At 36.7% G+C, this 10,237-nt stretch overlaps 1 protein-coding gene across 5 annotated transcripts in view; it reads left to right on the forward strand.

Moving 5' to 3' along the window:
• BICD1 (BICD cargo adaptor 1) overlaps positions 1 to 8,050 on the forward strand; it is a 177,031-nt gene extending 168,981 nt beyond the window's left edge. For 2 of the 5 annotated variants that reach the window (XM_027894220.1, XM_027894217.1), the window contains one exon: positions 2,222 to 2,425. In XM_027894220.1, coding sequence (XP_027750021.1) covers positions 2,222 to 2,309 — 88 coding nt within the window. In that variant the 3' untranslated portion in view covers positions 2,310 to 2,425. Of the gene's footprint in view, positions 1 to 2,221 lie in introns of all 5 variants that reach the window. The other 3 variants (XM_027894216.1, XM_027894218.1, XM_027894219.1) reach the window with 2 other exon arrangements.
• The last annotated feature ends 2,187 nt before the right edge of the window (positions 8,051 to 10,237 follow it).

The raw sequence follows: 10,237 nt of genomic DNA on the forward strand, positions 1-10,237 counted from the left end.
GAGCTCAAACATCTTTTGTTGCTTATTTTTAAAGCTGGGAAGGAAGCCCCAAAACACAAACACGTCTGTGTGTGTTGAGTTTCTGTTCCTTTCTGGCAATTATAGGAGCCCTGTTAAAAAAGAAATGGGGCAGCAAGGGAGAAGAGTAAGGTAGTCTTTCTAGGGTCAAATGACCAACTCTTTGGTTCCCCCCCACTCCCAAATGTGATGTTAAAGTTGTAATTCACTTTTATATCTCTGAAGGACTTAAGACTAGAGCTTCTTCTAAATCTACCTTGAAAACTTAGGAGGTGCTGAAAGCAGGAGCTGGCTCCTTGTAAGAAATGTAGACCTTTTGGGTTCATCTGCAGTCACTGCTGACACACTTGTTTGTGTTGAGTAGGCAAAAATCTCAGTCAGATCTCTCTTTAGATGCTGTATCTGCATCTGCATGTGGCAGAATATGGGAGAAGAAAAGAATAGTTATAGCCATGGAAATTATTACTTAGAGAGTACAGGTTTTAGGTCTTCTCAGAGTGTTTGTTTAAATAAGTCTAACTACTATAAGAAAATATTTTAGATTAAATATTTATGCCTAGGTGCTTAGAGTTAAACTAAATCAATATATAAACTGAGGTGTCTTAGTCCATAACACTACACACTTTGAGACTGAACCACTCAGACAGCTGAGCATAAAGCAAAACTTGTGAGGTCCTGAACTTCTATAACTCATTCTCACCAGCCATTTTACAATTGGGAAACTTCAGGAGCACTAATGTGAAACAGAATCTAACTTAAGACATGAAACGCTATGATCTTCAAATAAGCTCAGAGATGCAAGGACTGTAGCTCTTGCTGAATTGTAATACCTGTGGATTTGTAGTCAAAGTCTCCTAGGCTTCTCTAATTTGAAAGTGTAGATGTTGCCACCAACTTACTTAATGGTGATGGCACACACTTCTTTCTGTCTTCAGTCAAATGCGGTGTCATTTCTGTGTTTCCTGAAGTAACTGCTATATGCAGAACTAAAGACATTTTCAGTGCCACTAGCATTTCCAGTGGCAGGTTTTCAAATACCTCTGGCATTTCAAATTGATTCCTTTCCAGCTATAGACTAATTGCATTCCTTCAACCAGTACACACATAGTCTGTGCTGCAGAGATAATATGTAAAAGCGTAAAAGAATTGTTTCTAAAAAAGAAAAACAGAAAAGGCAAATTCTCTTGAAGACAAGAGACATAAATGTACTTTATCATATATCACACTGTTGTGCTTGGAATAACTTCAAGACTGTAGAACATTTGAAGCATTAAGGAAATATCTTTTCCCAGACACATTAAAGATCTGAGTTTTCCGGTATTATTGTTCTTCTCTTTAAAACTACATTTACTTGCATTTTGTTTTAGTATCTTGTTTTGCTACTTGGAAGTCTGCATCAAGAAGTGGGGTGTATTTGTGTTAGGTGCCCCTTATCTTGGCTGCTACTCCAGCCTCACTTGGTTTGCTGAAAGCTGGTTCAGACCTCTTTGCGTTATGTGACAGTGCATGCTACAAATGCATATTAAGAGCCTTATAGGTGAATGCTGTTATCAGACAAATTGAAAACAGTCAAATGACAGAAGTATATGACAGAATAAAGAGAATTCCAGTAGCACAAAACCCAAAGGAAAACTAAACACAAAAAAATCCCGGCCCTTTGGGAGCGTTAATTACAAAATATGTAATGCTTATGTTGCCTGATGAAGGAGGTTACACTGTGTTTGTACAGATGTACTAGTAAATAGGTCCCATTTTCAGTAAGAGATCACATTTTCACGAAGTTTTGAAACCTGATTTCCATCCTGGCACTGTCCTTCATTTCTATCAATCAATTAGCTGCACATAGAAAATCTTTAATACTCACATAAAGAGTACCTGCATCTTGTCCTTCAAATTTGCTCCCTCATTTCGCATATGCATTCTTTTCTCCACACAGCATTTCTCATCAGAGCATGCAAACAGCATTTGTGTACAGGAACTGGCAAGTGGGATATCTGGACCACTTCACGTGTGAATCCAGATGTCACTGAATGCATGCACACTGAGGATTTTCTTTACGTGTACTGTGTGTCTGAGGATACGGATTTAGAGATAAGGCTTCATCCCCTTCTGAAGTTCATTTCCAGCCCTGTGATATTTACTTGGATGTAAAAAGTTTGCCATGTATTTTAAGCACTTTTTCTCTTTTCTTTTTAATTTTCAGTCCTAATGCTCTTCCAGAAGAGCAGCCACATTCCAGCTCTCAGTGTGCCCCTCTCAACTGTCTCTCTAAGCCTCCTCCTTACCCCTAATCTTCATATGCAACGTAAGAGAAAATGCAAACAGAGTGGAGTTTGTGCAACAAAGGTTGGGGTTGTTCCCAGCAAGCAGGTAGACAATCCTGCCTTGTTGCTGCATTGGCAAGTCTGGATTCATATCCCCTGCTCTGGCAACTGAGGGAAGGTTGAGAAGAAGAACACAAAGCACAGAGCCCAACCTATCAAGAAGACTTTTTATGGTTCCTTTGATTGTACTCAAACTGTGCTATCACGACTGACGTGTAGTGAAATTTAACATCTCGACAAAAATGTTCCTCCCAGCTGCTTGGCTTTACCTCTGAAATGATGAGAGACTTAAGCCAATGTTAAAATATGTTACAAAAATCCTACCCTCACATACTCCAAGTTCAACCATAGGAACCAGTTCAAATTTCCTTTTGTCTTCAAGGGTGTGATATTTATTTCTTACTTTATTTGCACCAGAATTTTGTGTTTATAAAATACAGTCTTTTTTTTTTTCCTTTGTGAGAGTTGTATTTAACTGATTTTATTTTTTAAAACCAAGCAGAAATAGCTTCAGTGAAGAATGACTGTGTTAATATTAAAACAAGGCTTGTTGCATTGGCCAGCATATGGCCAATTTTTATTGCACAAAAATGTTGGAAATGGGTTGAATTGGAATGTTAACAAAGACTGTATATTTTGCTGCTGCACTGATATTGTTTATGCACTTGTTTTTTTAATTCCTATTACACTAGCTTCTGGTTTTGTTCTAGCTCTTCACTGAAAGATAATTATTAAGCCTAAGAAGGAGATGAAAGGATAATGTATTGATTTGTTTTCAGTTGTTTGCTTGCATTGTAATTATATTTTTGCATTTCAGACAAGTAGATGAATTGGTGCTGTTTTCTGGGATTACTTTCTATTTGGTATCTGAGAAAGAAAATCTAAAACAAGTAAAATGCTGTGTGCTAATTAAAAACGTTCTTTCCTCCCACTCCCACATTCAGGATCCTAGCTCGAGGCCTTACCAGGGAAGGCTAGTACGAACGGTGAAGTCGTATGCATTTCGTGTGAAGTATTCTGTGGTGAAAAAACTCAAGCAGGTAGGGTTAAAGGTGTGGGTCAAAGTTAGTAGGACTTTACTGTAGTGCATTTTTTCCTTGCCAAAAATCAACAGACACAGAACCTTAGCTCATGTCAGTTTATGACAAATACTCAGGTGATCTACACTACGCAGGCTCTATCGCAACAGTGCACAGTGTTCCTAGTTAAAGATTCTTTCCTGAGAAAGCGGAGTAAGCCTGTTTTTTTCATAAAAGCAGTGAGTTTCAGAACAAAATCAAGGATAGAGGAATTTATTTTGCACAGTGCCTGGCAGCAAGGCAAGCGGCTAAATAAGGGGTTGTGTTTCAGCATCTCTGGGCTTCCCGTCTGGTCATCAGCTAGAAAAACAAGTCTGCAGCACTGCCTACCTGCCTACTTGTTGGTAACTAGCAGGCTCCTTGTTTTGTCAGGTGGCCTTAACTTATTTACAGAAGAGAAGCTTAGATATTTCCACATGTCTTTATTCCTTCCCTGCAGCACACGTATGACGTACAAGTGGGAAACACAGTACAGCCCGAGGTACAGAGCAGCTGGGGGAAAAACCAGTTGCTGCAGGTGTGGTTGGAACAATTCTTTTAAATTCTGCCTGAAGCTGAGAAAAATGAAGTCAGTTTTTTTAGTAACAGTGCTTACCAAATGTTACAATACACAAAACATCAGCAGAGGAGAGAATCGGTGACCACTCAGTGTGCCTAACAAATCATTATTACCATAGTACCAGTAACGAAGGTGCTGTAAATAGAAATATTCTATGTCATCAACAACGTCTGTCGTGCAACCTTGGCAAAGCAGCTGAGCTATTGTAACAAAACATTCAGAGGTAGAGAAAACAAGAACAAACTGATATCCAGTTCTGATCAGATCAAACAGACAACACTCGGCAGTGTTTTGACTTTGGTTTCCATGCGGTTCGCATGATTCTTCTCATAGATGTTTACATCACTATTCAGCCTCATACTTAACCTGTTGTCTTGTCATAGAAAAGTCAAGTGAAATCTTGTTCAGCTCCATCAAAATGTCTGAGACTGGGATTAGCTGCTATTTTGATTGCTATTTTTAAAAACCCAACGTTTTGTCTGAGGCAAATTCAGCCTTCAAAAAGCATCTCCAGATTCCTGACCCCATTTGCCTGGTGTAAGAATATCATGCAGTGGCCATGTCTGCATCCAGCAAAGACAGGTACTGTATATTGTTAACAGGAAAAGGAATTTGAGTAGCACTTTGAATACAGTTACCACAGACTGCACTTGGAATAGTTTTTCCTTTTTTAATATCCAAATCAAAGGCATTCTCCCTGAACTTTAGTTAGGCAGAAATTCAGTGAAATACATTTCCTTTCTATACAGATACAAACTTATTGGGAAAAAAATGTTGTATCAGGACAGTTTAGAAACATATTTTTATCCAGTCGTGATTTGCAGAGCAACTTTGGGAAATCAAAACATTGTACTGGCATGTCCATGTGCATCAAGGGTTATGAAACAGCATCCAATCCTATAGAAGTTGTGGCCCCATTTTATAGAACTAATAAATTTTTTATTCTCTTAAGTTTTAAGTTCTTAATTTCTAAGTTTTCAATTTACATTTTTTTATATGTAACAAAACTTAAGTGTTGGAAATGTAAGAGAAGTAGAAAAAAACCACTTAAATGTACAAATGGTAGTAGTTATTGCATTGTAAGTTATAAAACTATATAGGTCCCTGGGACAACTTTTGTCAGTTATTCAGTACAAAATAAAATACATGCCTTGAACTTAAGATGATAAACTCTTCTTTTGTTACATGTTGATTGATGACATAAAAGTTTGTGAGAGATTTTGTAGGAAATATTTACATGCAGACAAAACCAGAAACAAAACCCTGTGATTTTTAAGGGTTGCAAAATATGATATTTTGGCCATTTAAAATGAATTTATGTTGTGTTGATATCTATTCTGCTTTTTTAAAGATTAAGAAAAATTATACATATATTTTTAATGGTTGAGCATACTCAGAAGCACTGCAATGTGTCATACTCAGTAAGGAAGCAAATCCAATCCTGTCCTGACTTTTGTGTCTGAATTGCAGCTTTTGTTCTCTATGATGGCCTTGAAATTTCTTTGGATTTGAAATAGTTACTCAAAATAGGGTCATTTAGGTCAAAATAGGGGCATTTTGATTTGATTTTATTTTTTTGACTGTAGAGAAAAAATATTCTTAGTTCAGTGAAATGATCTGCTCCTGGAAATACAGTTTATAGTAAATGTGTAGGGGGAAAAAGAAAAAGAAAGAAATAGCAAAAAATCAAATATTAAGGCAGAAAAAGATGAAGAAATAAATTGTAAAATGTAATAGTATGGAAAATATATTTTCTATCAATCAGAAGCTACCTGGAGGTTTTACAGAAAGAGGACATATTACCATTTTTCATGCTAATCATATAGAATTTTCTGCCTTCTAGAGGGAGGCAATAGTGATATTCTTTCTGATTGATCTGATTGACAGGTTGGCATCTCTGTGCTTTCTCTATCCACATTTTTTATCACAGTAAATTAATGTAACCATAGTTATACAGTAGAGTTCGTAGAATGAATCTGTAATTAACGCTGCAAGTTTTAATGCCAAGATGATTTTCAGTTTGTTTTTTATTTAAAGACAAATTATAACATTGTTTAAGCCATTTGCCATATTAATGTGTGTACATAAAGGAGATTATGTTATGAGATATAACCTCACTCATGAAATATGACCTCACCTATGAAGGCTGCTCACGGTAGTTACGTTGGAAATACTTAAGTAAGCTGTTAGTAAAATCTGACCCAGTCCTTGTCACACTGGGAACAACACCCAGAGTCCAGGCCCTTATTTTGATACCAACCTTATTGTTCAGTCATGCAATGCCAAAGTCAGTAGTTGTGCTACCAGTTCCATTGTAGCTGGATTGATCATGATCATCATCATCAGGTATAGATTACATCAGCCTTTCTGAGGTCTGTTCCTTTCTTTGGCAGAAGATGCATATCCACTGAGGTTACAGTAAATTTCTTTCTTTTGTACTTCAGAAATGTTCGTTTGAGAATGGCAGGCACTGATGTTTTACCTTTGAAGTAAGATAATTGCTATAGTTACCTCTTTAAAAATTCCAGTCATCACTTTTCTTCAGTTTTTCTTTGCCGTGTGTGCAGTGAGTCTGAAAGGGATATATACTATTCAGACTTTTTTAGCCATTAAGGGGTTTTTTTAGTATAATTAAGCATCCTGTGGAAAAGAAATAAAAAAAGCAATTGCCTTTTGCCGTCAGGCACAAATGCATCAAAATATGCAATGTAAAATGTGTGCATGAGATTGTTAACATCGTGTAGCTTCTCCATATCCTTAACTAAGCTAGAAAATTCTTATTTCTTGTGTGATATGCATATTCCTCTTGCTAGAAGGGCGAGAGTACTATCACAGGGAGTCTGTATCTTTCATTCAGAGGCGCACGGCTTAAATCCTTTAATCTGTTCTTGAAAATCCCCTTTGTGAAATGTAATGGCAACCAAGTGACAAACTGACAAAAAGTAAAGGAAAAATCCTATATTTCATGACTGGAGTTAATGTGCAGGCAGACTCTGGGTGATAGAGCCTTGTGTTTCAAAAATGTCTTTCTATGAAGCTCGGTATTTGTTTTGATTATTATGATCTACTGTAACAGAAAGGGTGGATAAGAGTATGTTTTTTCTCATGTTAGTATTCTGAGTTCTTATTATGTGGTTACTTGATTTCAGAAATATTCTGGAAATCAATAAACAGAAGGATTTGATAAAAGTTTCAAGTAGACTGGCTTGCTAGCTGAGTTGTTATTTTATCAGCTATGAAAGAGAAATAAGAGTAATCTAGCTTATTTTATTATTATTTCTTCTGTTCACAGATGTGGCTATGTGTGCTATGCCAGTGGATAAATTAAGTCCATTTTATTAGTTATTGCCCTATTGATTATCAGCCCTGTGGTTTGACTGTTAAAGGGTTAATTAACTTGATCCTTTGTAAACAATTAAAAAAAAAAAGAAAACTGATGTTTTGTGACTTTTGTAATCTATTGAATGTTTCCATTTGCATGATGTTCTGTATCTAATGAACCATACAGATTGCTGTGTTCCTTTCAAAAGAGTTTTAACATTGGTGGAGTTTGTGACAAACACAGATTTGTATACTGTATGTTTACTGCTGTAATAACTCAGCTACTCCTATGTTGAATTGACATTATGTTGTCCTGCCTTCTTGGGGTTAAATGATGAAGTGTTTCTAGGTGGTGAAGAAAATATAAAAGTATATATGTTCATTTGCTAAAGACTGAGTATTGGAAACTCTTCTTGTTGTTACTTTATGCTAAAAGCAAAAAAATTTAATTGATTCTTGTTTCCAAAAGCGCATCATTTGTTTTTAAAATCGAAGTAATTCCCATGTTAACTCTTCCTTGTCCTTGTAGACAATCCTAGATTAATGCCTTGTGAGGGATTCATAAAGTCTGTGCTTGTACATGTGTAATATGATCATGCAGTCAAATGGTTGGGAAAAACACTCTAGTGCTGAAGAAAATAATTAAAAGAAGCTGATATACTGATTCTTACATCTTTATGTTCCAGTTAAAATTACAGTGTAATGCATAACTGTTCCAGTGAATAAACTGGCCATTTTTGTTCATTTAACACTATTCTGTCTGGTCTACTTCTATTTACAGCAGTTTGCAGTGCTTAGTCTTGGCTTAGATTTTCACAGTCATTTAGCTTTTAAAGATCCTTAATTGTAAGTTTAAAAGGTATCAGAAAGGAAATTAAGAATGGAAATCAACATTAAAGGAAAGGGGATTAAACATTAAAGCAAAGATGTTTCCTCTGTTTTCTGAGAATATACTGAGGAATATTCTGAGTATATTTCTGAGGAAGATACTAAAATACTGTTTCCCATGTAGTGTTTCCAACAAATTTGAGTCATCTCTGAAATGCTGCAATATCTGCATAAAGTTTCAGTACAAGAATGCTTTGTAAGATGCAAATCTCTACCCTCAGGGCACGTGGAAGCAAAGGAAGAGCTGAAGTTGCCATAAAATTGGCTTGGGAATGCTGCGTACAGGGTACCATACCTACTTTTTTACAGTAAGAAACATCCTTTTCCCCTGTAGAAGAGCCATGTTCTGAATGCAAGGAGGTGAAAATCCCTCCACATTGATCCAGGAGCTCAGCCCTGGCAGGAGGGTGGCTGCTCTTTGCAGGGTCTCTGAGAGGAAGAAACAGGTCAGGAAGAGCCTGGAGGAAGGATTGCACCTCCAGGCCTTCTGTGATGTTTGGCTCAGTGGGAACTATTGGTGGGCTGGGTTTGTTTTTGGCTGGCTGGAGAGGTGCACTGGATAGTAACATGGTTTGTGCATGGTGACAGAAGTGGAGTTCAAGAGCTGTTGCTTGTCTAAGTTCTTTCCACTTCTTTTTTTCTTCCCTTTTCTCATCTAACTGGAGGAGGTCTCACACATTATCTGTGCTCATTGCAGAAGTGCCTTTGGCAACAGTCTTCCATGATCATTTTAGCTAGAAGTGTGACTGCTCTGGATAGAATTTTCTTACACTGGGTGTTCCTCTCCTTCGATTTTAAATTAAAAGAGTTTCTGTGAGTTAAAGAAAAAAAAAGAAAAAAAAACAAGGGGAAAGCAGGCTTTTCTTAGTGTATTTGTTCTGAAATCAGCTTCACAGAGGGTTTTTGTGTGAACATTCTCATTTCAAAGTTGATTTGAGAAACTTCTAACCCATGTTGCTCCTTCCCCTTCCTCTGTATCATCCTTTCAGCTGGTCCTGTGCAGCACTCTGAGAGGCAAAGGTATGAGTCAAGTCAGTGAAGTAGTCTGAGTTTAAAAAAACAAACAAAAACAACCAACCAATCAACAAAAACCAAACACTAAAACCAATCAACCAAGCAAAACCAAAAACAAACAAACAAACACAAAAACCATCAAATGACCAAACCAAAATAAACCGATCAACCAACCAAAACTAAAAAGAAAAAACTAAATTTTTTTCCCCAAATAAAATTTGTTTCCAAGGAAAATACCTGTGTAATTTCTCCCACGGGAAGCATCATTACCACTTATTCTGGAGCAAGAGATAGTTTCTGACAAATGAACTATTGTTTTTTATATATATATAAATATATATATATAAATATTATATATATATATATATATATATATATATGCCTGCCAGTTGATAGTGGAAAAGATGCTGAGGCTTAAAGTTACAGCGATTGCCATTGCATTGTTTCTGGATATCTCCGTTTATAAATCGTGTGGTTGTGTATAAAGGCGTGCAGAGCGCTCCCAGTTTTATCTAAGGGCAGGAGGAGAAGTAGTTTGACTCTCCTAACAGCGTAAAACACTGACAGGGCACTGGCAACTGAGGTTAAGCAGGAAAAATTACTGCACAAGTTTGAACAGTGTTGAAACTGAGTAAAAAAACAGTAGTAAGAACAGAGATACTACTTATGAAGAAGGCCATATCCAAGGGCCTGACAGTCACATCTTCTAGCAGTCCAAGAAAGAAAAACACAGAAAAGAAGATTTATATGGAGAACCAAATACAGGGGGGAAATGGAGCTAAAATAGATAGTACTAATTATATGCATGCTGAGAAAAAATATTTGGAATAAACCCAGTTCTCATCTATTTTTTTTATGGTAAAGGCACAGGCACAACTGCTTTCTTCTCAGTGGAAGGTCTGAGTGATTGCCTGAATGAAAGAAGAAAGCCCTAACTTTGCACAAAAATAAGGCTCAGTTCTATAGTTGACAACTCAGCAGAAGCTTAATAACCTAGTAAAAAATGTTGACCTTTGCAGGTGATTCCTTCTTGA

Source organism: Empidonax traillii, unplaced genomic scaffold (assembly GCF_003031625.1).
Source record: "Empidonax traillii isolate 1590-97213 ecotype Southwest subspecies unplaced genomic scaffold, ASM303162v1 scaffold421:size509273, whole genome shotgun sequence".
NCBI classification, from domain to species: Eukaryota; Metazoa; Chordata; class Aves; order Passeriformes; family Tyrannidae; genus Empidonax; species Empidonax traillii.